The 20,556-nt window shown below is 41.6% G+C and overlaps 2 protein-coding genes and 2 non-coding genes across 4 annotated transcripts; all 4 read right to left on the bottom strand.

Annotated features, from left to right (window-relative positions):
- Nucleotides 1-2,709: 2,709 nt before the first annotated feature.
- On the bottom strand, nucleotides 2,710-11,135 carry LOC123990611 (ribonucleoside-diphosphate reductase subunit M2). The gene is made up of 10 exons (XM_046291247.1): nucleotides 10,877-11,135; nucleotides 10,597-10,668; nucleotides 5,648-5,794; nucleotides 5,346-5,462; nucleotides 5,064-5,197; nucleotides 4,667-4,761; nucleotides 4,461-4,594; nucleotides 4,240-4,344; nucleotides 3,886-3,999; nucleotides 2,710-3,252 (listed from the first exon to the last, which is right to left on the bottom strand). The coding sequence occupies exons 1-10, from the start codon at nucleotides 10,967-10,969 to the stop codon at nucleotides 3,100-3,102; spliced, it is 1,164 nt and encodes a 387-aa protein (XP_046147203.1). The 5' UTR covers nucleotides 10,970-11,135; the 3' UTR covers nucleotides 2,710-3,099.
- LOC123992129 lies at nucleotides 3,447-3,585 on the bottom strand. The gene has a single exon (XR_006831217.1). It is a non-coding gene; the product is annotated as a small nucleolar RNA SNORD94 (small nucleolar RNA).
- On the bottom strand, nucleotides 4,881-5,019 carry LOC123992128. Its single transcript, XR_006831216.1, has one exon. It is a non-coding gene; the product is annotated as a small nucleolar RNA SNORD94 (small nucleolar RNA).
- A 2,120-nt stretch (nucleotides 11,136-13,255) lies between the features above and the next one.
- LOC123990610 (Krueppel-like factor 11) lies at nucleotides 13,256-18,434 on the bottom strand. The gene is made up of 4 exons (XM_046291246.1): nucleotides 17,638-18,434; nucleotides 15,765-16,037; nucleotides 14,168-15,119; nucleotides 13,256-14,035 (listed from the first exon to the last, which is right to left on the bottom strand). Exons 1-4 carry the CDS (start codon nucleotides 17,680-17,682, stop codon nucleotides 13,740-13,742), a joined length of 1,566 nt encoding a protein of 521 aa, XP_046147202.1. The 5' UTR covers nucleotides 17,683-18,434; the 3' UTR covers nucleotides 13,256-13,739.
- Nucleotides 18,435-20,556: the final 2,122 nt, after the last annotated feature.

The raw sequence follows: 20,556 nt of genomic DNA, 5'->3' as shown, positions 1-20,556 counted from the left end.
TACAGCATCTATGCATACGGACCCAGATTTCCCTGATCTGTATAGCCTGTCCTGGATCAATGAAAAGCAGACATTGAATATTCCTTTGAGCATGGTGAAGTTGTTCATTCCAATTTGGAAGGTGTTTCAATACACACAGTCACTACAAAGATACAGGTGTCCTTCCTAACCCAGTTGAATGAGAGGAAGGAATCCTCTCAGGGATTTTACCATGAGGCCAAATGTGATTTTAAACCAGTTAAAGTTAAATGGCTTTAATAAAGAAAATGAGAACAACATTGCAGTTACTCCACAACAATAACCTAAGAGTCACAATCTTGATGTAATTATTGTGTTCTGGGAATATGGGACCAAATACAAAGCTTTTGACCACTTTAATACATGAAAGAGCTCCCGAGTGGCGCAAGGCACTGCATCTCAGTGGAAGAGGAGTCACCACAGGCCCTGATTTGAATCCAGGCTGTTTCACATCTGGCCATGATTGGGAGTCCCATAGGGTGGCACACAATTGGCCCAGTGTTGTCCAGGTTTGGCCATCATTGTAAATAAGAATGTATTTAACTGAAATGCCTCATTTAAAAAAAGTAATGTCCCGATACTTTTAAAATAAAATGGGTCTGTCCTATTAGTTGGAGCTCACTGTATATCAGATCTGGAAATAACCTCCACGTAGATACAAGTAGGCTCTTCTGTAGCTACCTAGTGTATTCATTAGTGAACAAGTTTTTTATTGTGCAATATGTGGTAGTCCCTCCATGTTGGTCTTCCATTTGCCTAGCCCTAGTGAATACGTGCCTTGCAAGCAAACTAGCCATCCTACTGCTCCTCTTAGGTGTCAGCTTGTTACTTGGTAACCAACATAACATGTTGGCGCAAAGAGGCTATGGAAGCCATCAGAGGATTCTCTAGGTGGCAGGGAACGGTGCTCATATGCTGCACTATAAGCACAGACTGGACCTGGATAAGGTGGACTCACTGCCATCTCTGGAAGAGTCAAAGTTCAGGCCATCAGCTTCCCCTGCTCTGTAAGTAACCAATCCTAACGTCATTATACATCAGGTTTATTAAGAACAAATTCTTAATCACAATGACTGCCTACAACGGCCAACTGTGCGCTGCCATGGGACTACCAATCACGGCCAGTTGTGATACAGCATGGAATCAAACCCATGGTCTGTAGACAACTCTAGCACTGAGACGCAGTGCCTTAACCTGTTAGGGATGTGAATTTTCACAGCTTGTTAAAAATCGCACATTTCAAAGACCTGCTACTCATGCCAGGAATATAGTATATGCATATGGTAAGTATGTGTATAGAAAACACTCTGAAGTCTAAAACTGGTTAAATCATGTCTGTGGCTATAACAGAACGTGTTTAGGAGAAAGAAAATCCCTGGAAAAACTGATCACCAATAACAAGAATATTCATCCGCCAGTCAATGGATTGTCTAAGGTGACAGAAAATAAATGAGGATCTCCTGTAAAGGCCTACAGCTTCCACATGATGTCACCAGTACTGGCATGTCATGTCTGCTTTATCCTTGGTTAGATGAGGTATAGGCCCTTCCTGTTTTGGGGCTCACAGGATGTTGTGAAATTGGAAAACATGGACGATGATTTCAAGACTTGCTGCTATCAAATACAGATCGCCACGTGATCAATTTGATATTGTTTATTAATACCTGAAGTTTGTTTAGAAAAGTAGTTAAGTGATTTGTAAAAGTTTAGGAAACTGTCATTTTAAAAAGTAACGTTGCATCTTGTAAAGGGGCATTTTCCTGGATCAGACCAGCTTTCAGCAAATGACATTTTAGGTATACAATGACGGATTTAAATCGGGAAAAAGACCCAATTGTGATGTTTATGGGACATAGGAGTGCCAACAAAGAAGCTCGTCAAAGGTAATGAATGTTTTATAAAAAAAATCTGCACCAGCTACCGCAAAATCTGTTTAGGTGACGTTCCAGTATTTTGGGGGGTGCATGCCATCAGATAATAGCTTCTCATGCTTTCACCGAAAAGCATTTCACAAATCTGACTTGGTGGCTAGATTCACAACGAGTGTAGCTTTAATTCAGTACCTTGCATGTGTTTTAATGAACATTTGAGTTATCAAAAACTATAGGTGGCGCTCTAAAATTTCCACTGCTCTAATCCCACCTCCATAAGAAGTTATTAAACCACGGTACCACTCGGGAGCCATCACTATTATTGCGGAGTCAGATTAATATAAAATGCACATGCCTTGCAAGAACGATTTCTGTAATAATCACGTTTACATGACACATCTGAAATCAGGCTACTTGATGGCACTGAAATGCTGAAAATCACATGGTCAACATCGAAGTAGAACCAATTCTTATTTACAATGGATGCCTACTGGGGAACAGTGGGTTAAGTGCTTTGCTCAGGGTCAGAATGAGATGTTTTACCTTGTCGGCTCAGGAATTTAATCCAGCACTGGCCCAAAGCTCTAACCACTAGGCTACCTTAGTTATGTGACAGGTGGGTTCTTGTCTAAATTCATAGACATGTTTTCAGATCATTTTCCCAATGCCCCATCGACTTGCCCAAATTTACAGTGCAATTCGTATAAGTGATCTGATTATATTACAACATATTTCCTATACAGTTATCCTGTAGCATGTCTTACATATTAGTAACATTCTATTATCCAGTCAGATACATTTTTACTTTAGTGCCAAGATGGAGTGTAAAGTAAAACCGGGTTTAATGCTGCATTGGATTTTTAAAAATTTAATTACAAAAACTAAAAACAGAATTTCAACAGTACTATACAAATAAGAAAAGATCTACTGCAAATAGGGTCGGTTGGTAATATACATTTGTTGTCTGTGGACCAGACAACCCAAGTACACATCCTAAATGGAACCATAGTCTCTATATTGTGGACTACTTTCATCAGGGCCCACATAGAACTCTGGTCAAAAGTAGTGCACTACATAGGGAATAGGGTGCCAGTTGAGATGTGGTACTGTGGTCAGTCCAGTAGCATCTAGTCTGGGCCATGTCCTTTTCCAAGTATTTACAGTTTCAAAGAGTCTAATGTCAAGGGCATCTTGGGGGCCTGTAAGAGCTTTAGAAGTCAGCATCCAGCCGGAAGGAGTTGTCTGTGGTGCCAGACATCACACCCATTCTCTGGTACTCCCCTACTCGTTTCTCAAAGAAGTTAGTCTTGCCCTCCAATGAGATGTTCTCCATGAAGTCAAAAGGATTCTCCACTCTGTAGATCTAGAAGAGAAGTTAATTGGTGTCTGCTAGTGGAATTAAAATGCTTTCATTAACCCCACCCATTTCTAGTAGCCAAAGTGCCTGTCTGTGCAATAAAAGTCAACACATTGTCATGTTTGGGTTAATGCACAATAGTGCTGGCAAGAGCACATACATCTGGGACCAGGCTAAATTTAAACTACAGCTTTACAGGCAAGACTCAGTCAGGCGTCTATATCGTGTTGGCACCCCTCAGTCAGCAGACCACATGCCCACTGAGCTGAGAACCAGCACCAACACTCAGCTCCCATTATCAGCTGAAGTACGTACCCCTGCGCTTCTCATCATTGCCAGCCCATGTTTATCAATCACAAGAAAATTAACTTATGGTCCACGGTCACAGGTAGCCCAATTATGATCCCCACCACTAATTGGACTTTTGACCAATCACACAGAGCTGATCAGTCAAAATAACTTTAGAATTGGACTGCCCATCTAAACATAGCCTTAGAATTACAACAGGTGTTGATTGAACTCATTCTCCATATCAAAGGAGAAAACGTGAGTGACATCATGCACCCAACTTCCCTTACATAGTGCACTACATAGAAAGTGGGTTGCCATTAGGGACTGACCCATAGACTACCATCTCACCTTGTCAAAGCCCAGCTCCAGCATCAGCCTGTCAGCCACAAACTCTATGTACTGGGTCATCAGGTCGCAGTTCATACCAATCAGCTTTACTGGAAGGGCTTTCGTCAGGAACTCCTGAAATGGGAACAGACAGCATGTATTCACTAATTCAGATCTTTAATATTCAAATCCAGATACAAAGGTATATATAATTTTCCATTAAGCACAATTAGGGCCATGTGTCCCAAATGGCTTCCCATTTACTGCCCTACTGACCAGGGCCCATAGCTCTATAGTGCGGTATCAGAGACATCTAGTGCAGTACAGGGAAACTGTGACATTTGGCAACAGGCCCTTATTGTGTAATCAATTTACCTGCTCAATCTCTACTGCGTTCCTGATGAGCTTGGTGACTGTCTCCTTAGAGGGCTTGTGCACCAAGTGCTTGAACATGAGGCAGGCAAAGTCACAGTGGAGGCCCTGGATTTAGACAGAACTAGTTAGTAAGAATGCTGGTGGTAGTGACAAGTTCAACCAGGTTCACCCTCTGGGATAATTGTGTAATAAGAGTTTTAATTAACAGTCAAAAGACTCACCTCATCTCTGCTGATGAGCTCATTTGAAAAGGTCAGGCCAGGCATGAGCCCCCTCTTCTTCAGCCAGAAAATGGCAGCAAAGGACCCAGAGAAGAAGATCCCCTCAACAGCAGCAAATGCAACCACACGCTCACCTGGAATACAAACACCATTACCAACTGATTGATCACAACAATGCTGTGCAGGTTTTTAAGAGATGTACCTACCAAATTCAGCATTTTTGTTACCGATCCAGTTCAGGGCCCAATCAGCCTTCCTCTTCACACAGGGGAGAGTTTCAATGGCATTGAAGAGGTAGTCCCTGAGTGACAAAGTACATTGGGCACATTCTCAGAATGTTCAGGGCTGCACTACAAAATGCTTAATAAATTGCTTAGGGGTTTGAAATATGGGCATTGGTAGAGTACATTTTACTATCATGAGGCTCAGTCAGGCGTCTATATCGTGTTGGCACCCCTCAGTCAGCAGACCACATGCCCACTGAGCTGAGAACCAGCACCAACACTCAGCTCCCATTATCAGCTGAGGTACGTACCCCTGCGCTTCTCATCATTGCCAGATATAATACAAATATGGTTACCATACTAAATATCCAATACTGACCTCTCTTTAGGGTCTTTGATGTAGGTGTCAATGAGCAGGCTGTACATCTCAGAGTGGATGTTCTCCATGGCGATTTGGAAACCATAGAAGCATCTTGCTTCAGTCACCTGGACTTCCTGTGTAAATCGCTCCACCTAGTGGTGAAAATGAAGTAAAGGCAACCAATTCCACACAGCCACACTTTAATACTGGATGAGTTGCCATTTTCTAACCCTAAGATCAGTCATTTCTGACAGTGCATAGTGAAATAATGATTATTGTATGCATTCAAGATCAACTTACCAGGTTCTCATTGACAATGCCATCACTAGCAGCAAAGAAAGCCAGTACATGAGAGATGAAGTATCTCTCCTCGTCCTTCAAAGAATCCCAGTGTTGCGTGTCTTTGGAAAGATCAACCTGGAAAACAAAATATGAAAACCAATTAAATTAATGTCCTGATAAAAATGACAATGCATGTGAATTTGTCTGCACCGAGTCAACGGTTTAACTGGTTGGTATGGAAATTAAGTACTACATATTAAATCATAACATGTAATTTACATGTAAAAAAGAATAAAATGAACACATCAAGTTGGACATGCCTCCTCAGCTGTCCAGAATGAAGCCTCTGCCTTCTTGTACATCTGCCAGATGTCATGGTACTTGATGGGGAAAATGACGAACCGGCGCAGATTTTCTTTCAGGAGTGGCTCTTCTGTGCTGAATTTCTTGACATCCTGGGGCTTTACCTGAAAGAATGCACAAAATGTAAATTACTGGTAAAAATGTTGCTCAGGTAAACGAGCATATTCCTCAATGTTAGGATATAAAAATAGAAGAATTAAAGGGACGTTTTAAATACATGTACACAAGAAAAAGCCTAAAAGGCCTCCCTTACCAGTTTATGTATACGGGCAAGATTTCCATAAAAACAGTTTTTTCTATTTTTAAAGTAGACAGCACTAACGTCAGCCATTGTTGCTAGCTAGAGCTCAAGACAAAGGCTTTATTTATTGCAACATCATTGCACATCAATACAGGGACATTCCTGTGAATACAAGGCAATGAGACAACAGCAATGACTTCTAATAAATGTTCCCAACTTAAGTTTCACAGCTTGGGGGATTTATAAAAAATTGTATCAGTTTAAAGAAAAAATAAAGGAATTGCCCCACCCCATTTACAGCAGCAAATATAATAATAATAATGTTAATCAAATAGTTATGATTGGAGTGACAAGGATAATGCCATTTAACAAAGGTAAACATGTAATTCTGGAGATTTTATACACAACCATTCATGAATTTCAAACTATAGTTTATTATAATTATCTATAGATTCTGAATCAGAGGAACAAAAAATACATTTCGTCAATTGATTATTTTGTGCAAGAAATAATTTACAGGTTAGATTGACGAAAAACTCATTTTAAAATATTAACTTTAGATGACTCGACAATTAAGGTAAAAGCTAGTCGCTTTTGACCATAGCATGGGTCGGTCACTTCCATAGCGATATTAAATTACAACACAAAAATTACTTAACTGCCAATCGTATCCACTTGTTAAATTTATACAAAAGTTTCAAGTAATTTTTTTACTTGGAAAAGAGGGAACAACCTCAGTGTACTTATGTTTAACCCGTTTGGGATAGGGGCAGCATTTTCACATATGGATGAATAGCATGCCCAGAGTAAACTGCCTTCTACTCAGCCCCAGTTGCTAATATATGCATATTATTAGATTTGGTTAGAAAACACTGATGTTTCTAAAATGGTTTGAATGATGTCTGAGTATAACAGAACTCATATGGCAGGCAAAAACCTGAGAAAAATCCAATCAGGAAGTAGGAAATCTGAGGTTTGGAGTTTCTCAACTCTTGGCCTATCTATTGTGTCTATGGGGTCAATTTGCACTTCCTAAGGCTTCCACTATGTCAGTCTTTATTTGCTGCTTCTACTGTGAAGGATGGGGGAATGGGAGCTGAATGAGTCAGTAGTCTGGCAGAGTGCCATGAGCTTGTGACACGCATTCATGCGAGTGTTAACTTGAGTTCCATTGCATTTTTGAAGACAAAGGAATTCTCCGTTTGGAACATTATTGAAGATTAGCTAACAGCCTAAAGAGTGATTCTATACTTTGTTTGACATGTTTCTACGGACTAAGCAGAACTTTGACTGCTTGTGCGTGATGAATTTCGATTACTGGGCTGAACGCGTTAACAAAAGAGGTATTTGGACATAAAGATGAACTTTATCAAACATTTGTGGAACTGGGATTTCTGGGAACGCATTCTGATGAAGATCAAAAGGTATGTGAATATTTATAATGCCATTTCTGACTTCTGTTGACTCCAACATGGCGGATATCTATTGCTTGATTTGTTGTCTGAGCGCTGTACTCAAATTGCATGGCATGCTTTTTTCGCAACATTTCCCCCCCCAATTTGGGTTGTATTAAGGATAAGTATATCTTTAATTCTATGAATAAAAGTTGAATCTTTTGAGTATTTCTGTAAATTGATTTGGCTCTCTGCAAAATCACCAGATATTTTGGAAGCAAAACATTACTCAACATAACGCACCAATGTTAACTGAGATTTTTGGATATAAATATGCACTTTATCGAACAAAACATACCAGTATTGTGTAGCATGACGTCCTGTGAGTGTCATCTTATGAAGATCAGAGGTTAGTGATGAATTAAATCCATTTATACTTTGTGACGCCTCTTTGCCTGGAAAAATGGCTATACGTTTGTGACTTGGCCCTGACCTAACAATCATGTGTTATGCTTTCGCTGTAAAGCCTTTTTAAATCGGACACATTTGGTGTATTGCACTTTAATGTATGAAAGTTCCATATAAAAAGAAAATGTTTTTTTTTCTTTCCTCCGCACGCTGCCTGCCTTCTCAGCAGAATGTTGGAGGGGTGCTGCTAGCGGAACCCCTAGACGTAAGTAGTTAAGTAAAAGAATTGCTGTACAAGCCTTCATTTACTGCGAGTAATATTAACCTGAAACTGACCAATGAACTCAAAAAGCAAAAACTCCCCAGTGTTGTCTAACAAACCACAAAATGAATACCCTTGTCAAACCAAAGGCCTTTGAAATTGAATTTCCTATTAACCAAATCAATGTTGTGGGGGGGGATTGTGCTTTAATATAATTTCAGGAAGAGGGACAAAAATGGTTGGGGAAACGTGCACAACTTCACAGGTAATTTAGAAAGGTCAAAAATTACATTAGGAATTCAAGTTCACCAAGTTCATTAAAACAGACTGTTAGGAATATGATACCACAAAAGTAGGATTACAGAAACAATGTTGACCATTTCATTCTAAAACCACTCACTAATGACTTACATTTTTACCCCCCACCTTTATTTAACAGGTAGGCTAGTTGAGAACAAGTTCTCATTTGCAACTGTGACCTGGCCAAGATAAAGCAGTGTGACAAACAGTTACACCTGGAGTAAACAATAAACAAGCCAATGACAGAGAAAATAAAGTCTATATACAGTGTGCAAAAGGCATAAGGCAGGCAATAAATAGGCCATAGGAGCAAATAATTACAATTTAGCAGATTAACACTGGAGTGATAAATGAGAAGATGTGCAAGTAGAGATACTGGTGTGCAAATGAGCATAACAGTAAATAAAATAAAGACAGTATGGGGATGAGGTAGGTAAAGTGGGTAAGTTATTTACAGATGGACTATGTACAGCTACAGTGATCGGTTAGCTGCTCAGATAGTTGATGTTTAAAGTTGGTGAGGGAAATAAGTCTCCAACTTCAGCGAGTTTTGCAATTCATTCCAGTCACTGGCAGCAGAGAACTGGAAGGAAAGGCATCCAAATGAAGTGTTGGCTTTGGGGATGATCAGTGAGATATACCTGCTGGAACGTGTGCTACGGGTGGGTGTTGTTATCGTGACCAGGGAACTGAGATAAGGCAGAGCTTTACCTAGCATAGACTTATAGATGACCTGGAGCCATTTGATTTTACTAGCGTTTAAGGGCAGTTGGAGACCACGGAAGGAGTGTTGTATGGCATTGAAGTTTGTTTTGAGGTTAGTTACCACAGTGTCCAAGGAAGGGCCATGAGGAGATGCACTGCAGTACTTAATGCAGCTGGTAGCCACACCAGATACTTACTGACTTTTGATTTTGACCCTCTTCAGGGACAGTATTCCATTTGTTAGTCACATGTCTGGAACTTGTTCAGTTTATGCCTCAGTTGTTAAATCTTATGTTCACAAATATTTACACGTTACGTTTTCCGAAAATAAAACTCAGGTGACAGTGAGGGGGTGTTTCTTTTTTGCTGAGTTTATATGGTTACTCCTTCCTTTAATGAAGGCAGATTGAGTTTCACTGATTACATCAAGGCCTCTTTTCAGCATAGGCATGGGCTAGTAGTGGCCAACATGATTAGTCTCCAATTGATTGGTCCAGATTTACATAGGCATTTGTTTAATGGCTTGGTCCAACTCCGTAATATCTATATCAGAATCAGTTTCTTAAACCTCACTTCTATAGGCTTAACTGAATCAAAAGGAATCAGTCACCTTCTGAAAGATGAGATTGATAGTGAACTGTAGAAAGAGTGTATTTTCTTAATGTCAAGTGAACAGCATTTCATCAATTATGTAATAACACTATTCCTAGTCTGCAAATTAAAATAATAAGGTGTTACTCCCACCCTTTTCAATCTATTTGGCTTTTGAAGAGATGAAAGCACCCTGTTCCTTATCATTGTATGTGTCGTCCAGTTCACATTGGCATTTAGCAAGCTCTGCTTTTCCACCTTCATTTAAAGTTAAGGTTATTGCTAGCCTCTGTTAATATCAATAGTAATATTCTTCTGCTTGGAGAATCTCTTCCAAACTAGCATTTTACCAGTAGTGATGGCAAGACATTGAATTCGGAATTTAATACATTTCCCATCAGAAGAGCAGAATTGAGACAGGTCTCTGTTTATTATGAGCTTTAGACTACAAACTCATTCTTTAAAAAGGAAAGTTAAATTCCCAGTATGCTTTAGAAAATAGTTACTATCAAAAACAAAAAAAGTAACAATAGTCTGTCAGAGGAGTGATGCTCGGTAAACCACCAGATTAAGAAAAAAAAATTCAAAGACTACAAACAAGTACTTTTAACTGTTCGTCGTCAACTCAAATTAGGGCTTGAATTCAATTTAAATTTCAGGATCTCAGTTTAATGCGACCACTCACTCCGCCATCTTGTCACATCCCGCCAAGACAAAGGCTGTCGTAACATGGATTGAGTGGAAGGCTACTAGTTAGCCTTATGAACAGCGAGCAGCCAACTTGTGTAAACTAGTCAACATTCCTTGCATACTTCCGTTTAGATAGCGAGGCGCATACTGTAATCATGACTTGGTGGCTCACCAGTTTAACGTCAGCTAGCTAGGATTAAAAACACTTGGCGCCAAATGACCACCTCAAGATCAATTTACATAACTCATGAAACTGTAAAATTGTCACTTTTCATAAACTTTTTTGAACACTTTGCAAAAGTCTTGTTCACTCACCTCAGAATCATCAGCAAAGATTTTGCGCGCGGTTCTTGAGGCCAGAATCCGGGTAGTGTTCAGGCTAGGAGGCTGCATGGGGAAACATTTAAAAAAGGAGATTCCGTGACACATTCATTTAACTAGTTAACTAGAACCTTGCTTCCTTTATATTCAATTAAATAATGTGCTAGAGACAGACGTGACCATTAGACTTGACAGAATGTTAACTAACCAGTTGAGGTCACACTCACTGACAAACTACTTAAAAGTTAACGTTATGTCCGTAGTTCAAACGTACCGTGTTTTCTTTGTCAACCAGCGAAATGTTGTCCATTTGAGTGGTGATTGCATTGGTGTTCTTCTTTGAGAGTGGTGAGCGAGTTGTAAGCATTTTGAATGACAGATAGGTGATACAACAGGATAAATAAAATTTCGGTAAAATTGCAGGGGGAAAATAAAATGTAATGTTTCCCTATGTATTCACAAACATATGCCGTACACCAAGCTTATAGAGACCTCCTGAAAAATCAATGCCGCAACTGAATTCCAACGTTTGGAGTTCCCTATTTATTGAAATTCTGGCGGTGGAATCCGAGCAGCCAATAGAAACAAAGTTAATGGTCGGTATTTTCATTTCCGGTGTGGCGGAGCCAATCAGATTGCAATTCTCTCACGTGTCACTTCAACGACTGCGGGAAAAGTCTAAGCTTTTTTTGATGGTTATAAAACCGTGAAAGGAAGGAGTTACACAATGTTAAAAAAAAAGGCGCGCGAATGTGAGACAATAGAGCTAGCACACTTTGTAACTACGGGTTAAAACGTTGGAAATACCAAATATAATGTCATATATAAAGTTCGAAATTAGTAGAAAAATTCAACGGGGTTAAGCAAGTTTAGCTACTATAGCAAGCTGGAGGAATAGCTAATGTCAACAAGATTCGACGGATTTATTTGACGAACAAGCAGTATAAAATGTAACTGCAGTCAAATGGATTTTATAACTTGCTTGAAACTGTGGTTAAGTTGCCATTATATAAAAGGCCTGCAAACAAATTGTGTTTATCTGCTATTACGGGTGCAATCCATTCTGTTGATGTGGCCAGCTGGCTTGTTAGCTAATCCTACTCAACAAATACAATGTAGTTTAACGTTTAAATGGCTCACGATATCTATATTTGTTTACATTATACACAGACAAAGGCCAACTTTCATACCCAAGTTACTATTTTCCTGATATTTAAGCAGAAAGACCAATTTAGCCAACCTGGTCTCAGAGCATTTCGTATGGTATGTATTAATTTGTGGATGTCTTTCACACATTTCGTATGGATTGGCTTGACCGTAATCTTACTTTCATTTTAGCTAAAGCTGTTTAATGTAGTTGCAGAGGGGCATGATACCATTTTGAAATAAATAATGCTACCTGGATGAAACAGTGGTTTTACATGATTCTGGTGTGATTCAAGTCATGTTGGTATTTTTTTATTTTGGCCAATCAAATTTGTGATGACAATCCACTGTTTTGTTACGTGCTGCTGGACACAAAGTCAAAAGGAGACAAAAGATGGTCAAGAAGACCCTGTTGAAATGAAACTGAGCTCCATCGGAGGTAAGGTTGCACTGAAAGGTAGGACAAAGAGTATTTATGCTACCTTGTCCTCCCACAGACGCATCTGGTCAGCGTGTGTGATGTGGTATTTACAATGGTTATTTTGCAAGTTATCTAACCTGTCTAAATCATTCAATATATCATTCATACGGTTACAAATGATTTGTTATTTTATTAATCAAACATATTCAACGTGGGCAAATATGATTAAGCTTTTTGGTCACTTTGCCAATAGGAAAAAATGATTAAGTACAGGATGAAATAGTAATATATTTAGAATTATATTGCAAAAGCTTGACAAAAAGTGCTAAGTTTAGGTGTGATATGATGGTGTGTGTCTATAAACTTACGAACTGGAAAGCTGAAAAAAACATTTATTTACTCACAGAAATTGTACTTTATTTTATTTTCACTGAGTGGCGTTGTTCTCCTATATTTTAGTGGAGTGCTTACGTGGACTGTCGGTCTGTAAAACAAGGCGGGTACGGTGTTAGCCAGTTAAAATCCTCTGATCGTTTCAGCTGAACGGTCGTCTCCAATTGGTCGCGCCCCTCTTGGCGCTGTAAAATACTGCAATTTAATTAGTGGAACGTTGTTACTGGGTGGAGTGGAGAGACGGGTATTCGAAATCAAAGGGGATCGAGTGCGATTGTGAAACAACACGTAATATTGTTGTCAACACTGCTGAGATCTTAGAATTAGGAATTACAATAATTTAATAGGGTCTCTATGGATGAGATTGAGAAATAGCGTTTGGTCATATGTTATTGAGAAAATATAGACCATACAACCAAGTTTAGTCATGTATTTTATTATGGAAAAAAACAATGGGACTTATGATGACCATTGCCTACATTGAAAGCTAGTGAAACTACACATAGGGACAGCACTTTTCTCAGCGTGACCATATCTATAGAATTCATTCAATCATTGATTACTCATATTATTAGTATGGTGAAGCTCTAAAGTATTTAGTATTTACTAAGAAATAATGTGAGGTATTTATACTGGTTATACTGTATCTGTAATAAAACAAAAGCAAAACGATCAAGCTATCAAAAACAGCACTTTTTAAAACAAATGTTTATTAAATAATATGCAAAGCAAGAAAGTAGGTAGTATCACAGTGAGGAATACTGTCCACTGACATGTTTAAAAATATCAATAACATATATTGACGTATTGTCAATACATGCAGATTGGAATACACATAACAATCGTATATATAGATATTCATATATACATATTTACAATCACAGAGACCAATAGTAACAGATACTGTAAGCACAACGCAAAGGCTTTGGCAAAAAGAGTGCATACATTTTGCTAAACATTACATACTGTATACATACATATTACATGAGTAAACATAATTACATATAGAGATCAAGGAAGTACAAAACAAGCATAATTAAAAAATCCAGTGCAAGGTCAGTTTGTTTCTGTCCATGAATGTGTAGCAGCCTATGGTTTTGTTTAATTTTCTCCTTGGTCTTGTGTGGTCGGTGGTGGGATATTGTCCTGAGATGACCGTACGGCCTGGGAGCCCCAGCTAATTGGGCGAAGGGACCAGCACACTGAGAGGAAGTTTGGAGCCACTCGACAGGCCCTTAGATACCGTCATCTTGTGGAGGTCGCGGACTTCAGCCGGCCAAGTGGAGGTCCTCTTGGAGGTCATGTGTCGGCGAGCATGCTTGGTCAAGTGGTCGCTGCGCATGAAGCGCCGATCGCACACGTTACACACAAACTTCTTCTCACCGGTGTGTGTTCGCCTGTGGCGGGAGAGCTCGTCGGAGCGGGCAAACTTCTTGTCGCAGCCCTCCCAGTGGCAGCTGAATGGTTTCTCACCTGGTCAGGAGGGTAGAAATGGAAAGCATAAGTACATCAGCAGAAGATAACACACTACATATTCAACATGATCATTCATCTAATTGCCATTGGGTAGAATACCCATTAGTGTCGTATTGAGTGGATATCTACCAGTGTGAGTTCTGAGATGAGCCTTGAGGTGTGAACTTTTGAAGTAGGTCTTTTTACAGCCGGGGAAGTTGCAGACGTAGTTCCGTCTGCGGGAGAAGTCTGCTTGTGTGGCATTGCTGCTCTGCCCTGAGGGCATGTAAACTGGAGCTGGGGCCAAGGGCAGAAGCTTAGTGTTACCCAGGGTCATTACAGTCTGTGCGCACGACGAAGCCTGGGACACGGGGGGCTGGGGAACCACAAACATCACTGTCCCCTGAGTCACAGAGGAGCCCACAAGCTGCAGCGACTGGGGGAAGGAGGGTGACTGGGGTAGTATGGGCTTGCCCCCCCCCTGGGTCATCTGGACTGGGCCTGCCTGGACGAATGCAGAGATCATCCCTGTCCGCCCATTGACTGGAAATACCTGGCAGAGGACCTGGGAGCTGGGAATGGGTGGTGAGGACTGGGAGATGGCGGTGGCCTGGGATGGGGACCTTTGGGTAGGAGTAGTAGAGGGGCCTGTGCTGCAGTCAGGTAAGGATGGACTGCCTTGATCCTTCTCTACCTTAACACACAGACCAGTGCTGCAGCTCTGTGGTTCAGTCTGCATAGGAACGGCCTCAGCCAGAAGGGTTGCAGTAGGGTTTCTGTTGGAGTTGGTGTCTGTGTGCTGCCCTATGAGGGACTGAGGTGGAATGTTGTTGCTGTGCTGTGTGAGGGCTCTGTCAGCAGTGTGCCGGATGACGCTGGTCACCATGGCTCTGCTGGGCAGCTCTGGAGCTCCAGAGCTCTTTAAGATGGGGACCGTATCAGGTCGTTGGTCCAGGAGAAGGGCATTTTCGCAGGGAAGACCTGCACAGAGTCTAGGCCGGGTTAAGACTGGTCTGGGGCCTGAGCTGGCAAATGAGGTGGTGAGGACAGCTGTTGTGGTAGCGGTCTCGGTAAAGCTGGGGCTGTGAGGGGGGGTCATGCACTGGGAAAAATAAAGAGAAACAGGAATTAAACATTTGAACTGTCAAATGTGAAACAAACCAATATAATTCTCAATAAAAAAAAGCTTATTGTAGTTCTGATTGATTAAAATCAGTTTTGGGGGCCTCCCAAGTGGCGCAGCTGTCTATGGCTGCGTTACTACAGATCCTGGTTCGATACCGGGCTGTGTCGCAGCCGGCCGCGACCTGGAGACCCATGAGGCGATGAACAATTGGCCCAGCGTTGTCCGGGTTAGGGGGAGGGTTTGACCAGTCGGGATGACCTTGTCCCATCGCGCTCTAGCGACTCCTGTGGCGGGTCAGGCGCATGCACGCTGACACGGTCGCCAGGTGTACAGTGTTTTCTCCGACACAATGGTGCGGCTGGCTTTAAGGTTAAGCGTGCATTGTGTCAAGAAGCACCGCGGCTTGGTGGGGTTGTGTTTCGGAGGACGACCTTCGCCTCTCCCGAGTCCGTATGGGAGTTGCAGCAATGGGACAAGACTGTAACTACCAATTGGATATGACAAAAAAAAAGGGGTAAGCATTTTTTTCCTGAATGCAGGCTACTAGGCTACGTTAGCATAAAACGTGAACTTCCAGTATACATTTTAACCACAGCCCCTACATAATGAGATTCCACATACCAGCGATGAGAGTGCAACCGGGTCCTTGGGGGACTCGATGATCTCAGGGTGGAGGAGGAGAGAGTCACAGGAGTCCGAGGTAGGGGTCAGGGGGCGTGGCTTGTCGTTTGCTGACCTTTGTCCCCAGGAACTCATGCTGACAAGTGCCTCAGCGGCCTCCAGGTCATGGTACTGGAAGGTGCTGCAGCAGGACTGCTCACTGTCGTGCCTGTTCCTCTCCATCATCATCACCCTGATGTCCATTACATCAGCCTGAGGGAGGGAGGGAGGCCACTGGGAAGATGCAAAGTTGATCACCATTATATCACATGATATGTCCCAAATGGAACCCTATTCCCTAAATAGTGCACTACTTTTGACCAAAGCCTTATGGGCCAGTAGATCGGACGGAGGGAGGCCACACCGTTAACCTCCACCAGGGACAGATTGGGACCAGAAATCGGCATGGGCATTTTTGACATGAACCATCCCTTTTTTTCTTCTAGGGGCCCCCTTTATTAGCCAAATAAATCATTTTTATTTAGACTGTCCCAATAGGCTAAAGATGGACCAGCCCATCTGGCATTTTTCCGAACTGCCCAATGGCCAGTCCGTTTCTTATCACCATGACAGCTCAATAACTTCTGATGGTTGCAGACTCTTCCAACACTGACATCTACAGTATCTCACTAAATATCTCTAGTCCTACTACTGCAATGGTTCCCTCAAAGATCATATAAGCATCTCATTACCAAGGTCCATTGAACAATAATGGATCAAGGGAGAAACATCAGACTGTTTTGAGTCCCAAGTCATGAACCATAGAAGCCTCAAAATGGTGGAAACGCCACATAGACAGTAGTCAATGAACAGGGGTTGACTATTCTCCTAGATATGCATGTAGCTATGTAGTGCAGTGGGCTGGCATCTGCTGAACGCTAAGTTGCACATCTAGAAGAATACTCAGTTGCTGAATGCACAGTGCGGCTGCTAGCTGCCTCAGAGGCTTGAAGAGACAGAAAAGGAGAGAGGGGCCCCACTGCAGCTCGGGCAGCCATTTGAGCAGGTGGGTGCACCCAACCCTACCAGCTCCCAGTAGCTCACATAACATTGGATTTGGGAGCCAGGAGGAACCTCCCATCACCAAAAATAGACCCGTGAGTGACATACACCACTGTAGACTGTGGTGCAAGAGGGGGTGGGGGGCTGCATCAGGAAGTCTTGGGTTAAGTTGAGAATCCCCCCCCCCCCAATTTAACTGCTCTTGAGGACTGAGGACACTCCCCAGCTTTAACAGCCAGTCACTTTGTTTTGTTGACACCAATGGAAGCACTTTATAATCCAAATCCAACCTTCATCCAACATAGATTATAAAATCAGATACAATCAATTAGTCAATCAATCAGTTGTCTACTTATGACCAATATGTTCAACCAAGTTCACAGGAACAAAAGCCCCATAGCAATACGCCAAAACAGTCACATTGACCTAATAAAACACAATAAAATGCAGAAATATGTGTACATTTGGCTACTAGGGGCAACGGTAACGTAATACCATCACATAACAACGAACAATCTAATTACAAAGTAATACAATGTAACAATGCAGTGATATAGAGCAGATACAATGTAGCAATATGTGATCACACAGTTGATACAGTAGCCGTTGGGTAGGGATACATTAGTTTGAATCTGACCTCAAATAAACCAGGCTCCATGTGAGAAAGAACTCCACGGTCAACTTGGGCTGCATGCTTCCATCAGTTATAATACTGTAATACGTATGGCAGTCATCGGTATTTTATCGGTGGGCTTTGTTATAAATACCTGAAGATAACAACTTAATGCCGTTAGTTAATTAGCCAATTTAAAGTAAAAATCCATCAACTTACCCGACAAGGTTGCTCTGAAATCAGGGGTGGTGTAAAAGTCAGCATAGGAAAGTACGTGTAAAAATAACAATAGAGATACTAGCAATGCGAACACTCAATGAGACCTGAGCACACAAGTATTGCCGCTGCCAACAGCGGACTGGCCTCAGCTGAGTGAATCAAAAGCAGATACGAAAAAAAACAGAAACAAAATTCGGAATAGACTGGCTGGTGGTAACATGTTACCAATCAAAAACAAAGGTGTAGCGGACGCCGTCCAATCAGAGCGCAGGCAGCGCGTGATCAGTACGTGATTGTGGGCCTATTGGCGGAAAGAGGGTGCGTGGCTGTTGGAGGGCGTGACGGTGGAGTCAGCGGTGTCAGAGTAAACCCAGTGAACTCCGTGCTCGAGAACTAGAGGAAAGGTTGAAACAGCGAACAGGCGAAATCGTGAGATACTTGCACGCGTCTGGCTTGCTTTGCCAGGGGAGCGCGCGCCAAGCGGGTTTGCGCAAAATGGGGTACACAAAGAAATGAATAGAGAAACTGTCGAATATAGGCTACGTGAGCTTCGAAAATAAAGAATTTAGCACTGTTTTTATGTGAAACAATTTATTGCGCCTTTGTTTTTATTATAGATGAGTGTAATTATTGTGTAATAACTGGTGGAATAAATAGTTGTTACTCAGTGAATAAGTGTAGAAATGTTAATCAGTCTGGATTCTCCAATTTATTTTAGATTAATTTGAGAGAAACAGTATTAAGATAGTGTAATTATGGTATATGATAATATGTGTAATTTCCTGAACTACGGGAAAACGAGAGGGGGGGGGGGTCAAAATATAGATGTAGCTTCATTGTTTGGAAATGCATCTATAGACTATGAGGAATTTTGAACAATTGCACCAGTATCCATAGTAAACAAAAACAATCCCACAATGTTTTAAAATTCATCAAATTATGTGCCTGATCAAACAGGATCACAAAACAGTGTATGGAATATTTCAGGATCACAGAATAGTCGAAGAATAGGAAATACCAACAAAGGGCGTTTGATGGCCGAAACACTATGAGAGATGTGCAAATCACTAAATTCATAATACACATTATATGTATATTTCAGCTTTGTTTATATATTCAATGCCTCATTGTTTTTGCTGTGCCGTTTTCCTTTACTCTGGTTGCTGAATTCGCACCCCACTCTACCTCCTCCTTTCCCCTCCCCCAACGGGCGAACCCAAGGAACCCAATGACTCCAATGCGTTAAGGTTGTAAACAGGCTCCCGATAAAGAATTTCAGGGCGGGGCCTCTGAAGTAGGGAGCTTCACCCCCTTTGTTGTTGATGTATATTAACCCTAAAAAGGGCCTTTGTATTTCACTCCGTGCTGTCCAGACTTGAGCACATGCCACATCCAGGTCCAAAGGGTTTTGTTCCATCTGATAGTGAAGTGAACAACAGAAAATGAGCACCACTTCTATAACTATAACTATAAAAGAAAACTCAGAAATAATTATTCAGAGAAACTATGTTGTAGGGATCTTGGAGGGTTGAGAGAGAGTATGTCAGTCAGTCAGTCTGAGATGGAGGCAACAGACAAAGCTTCTCACTCCCTGCTGGCTCCCTGGAGATTGTATTAAGGGAACAGAAAGAAACATCCTCTCAATCTATGTGGCAACCGAAGAGAATGAAGTTGTTGTTTATTGGACATGCATTCAGGTGTCTGACAGCTTTCTTTGTCTACACATTTTAAGACAAATCACTGCAGAAAATATTAGACCACCCATTTGTGTAAGATTCTAAGGTTCCTTCCTGATTTGTGATTTCCTTACAATGATAATGACAACCAAAGTATTAAAGCAATGAACGTGTTTCCCTGCCTTGTATGAAATTGTATTGGTGTGAATTTTATGCTTTCAAATCAATTTGACAATTCACAAAGAAGACTTCGTTCACACAGACACACGTATTCACAGGAAAACATCAAAGATATCCATTCCAAAATAACTAGACAAGTCTTGTCGTGGGGAAAACAATGAGGTAATCTGAAAGGGTGTAGCTTGGGTTGAGATTAGTTCAATTTGCGATAGAACATAAAACAATCTCCAAGCAGTCGCTTTCAGTTTTATACACTGTGGTCAAGATCTGTTTCTGCAGAGGTTGAACTATGTAATGTTAACTCTCACACACACACACCTCTTCAACTCACTGTGCACCTTTCTTTTCACTGTTACAGATGAGGCCAGAACAATCCAGTCTCATCTTGTACACACAGCGAGTTCTCTAAAGCAACGCATAGCAGTAGAGGCTGCTGAGGGGAGGACAGCTCAGACTAATGGCTGTAACGGTGTTAATGGAATGGCATTAAACACATGGAAACCATGTGTTTGGTGTATTGGATACCATTCCACTAATTCCGTTATGCTATTACCACAGGCTAGTCCTCCCCAATTAAGGTGCCACAAACTTCCTGTGACGCATAGCACCTGTTGAGGCGGTGGGTGTTGAAGGCATTATATGTGTGTGTGTGTGTGTGTGTGTGTGTGTGTGTGTGTGTGTGTGTGTGTGTGTGTGTGTGTGTGTGTGTGTGTGTGTGTGTGTGTGTGTGTGTGTGTGTGTGTGTGTGTGTGTGTGTGTGTAGTAGAAGACTGTTTGGCTGGGAGTTTTAGGGTGACACCACACTGCGAGCCAAGGGTGGCCCTGGCCTGCTATGAAGACAGCTGAGAGAGAGCCAAGAGACTGGTGGAAGGGGAGAGAGAGGGAGGTGCTGGGAGGAGAGTGAGGCTGAGGTAAACTGAATGAACTTCGATACACACACACACACTCACACACACACCACGCCTCCAGACTCCAGTAGAGGGGTGGTAGTGCACATATATAACCTCTTCAGCTGACAGCCACTCCCTGCTAATATACACTGAGGGAAAACAGTTCTGGCTCC

The sequence above is a fragment of the Oncorhynchus gorbuscha genome, linkage group LG12, assembly GCF_021184085.1.
Source record: "Oncorhynchus gorbuscha isolate QuinsamMale2020 ecotype Even-year linkage group LG12, OgorEven_v1.0, whole genome shotgun sequence".
Lineage (NCBI taxonomy): Eukaryota > Metazoa > Chordata > Actinopteri > Salmoniformes > Salmonidae > Oncorhynchus > Oncorhynchus gorbuscha.
The sequence above is the reverse complement of the archived record's forward strand: the minus strand, read 5'-3'. Positions and strand labels throughout refer to the sequence as shown.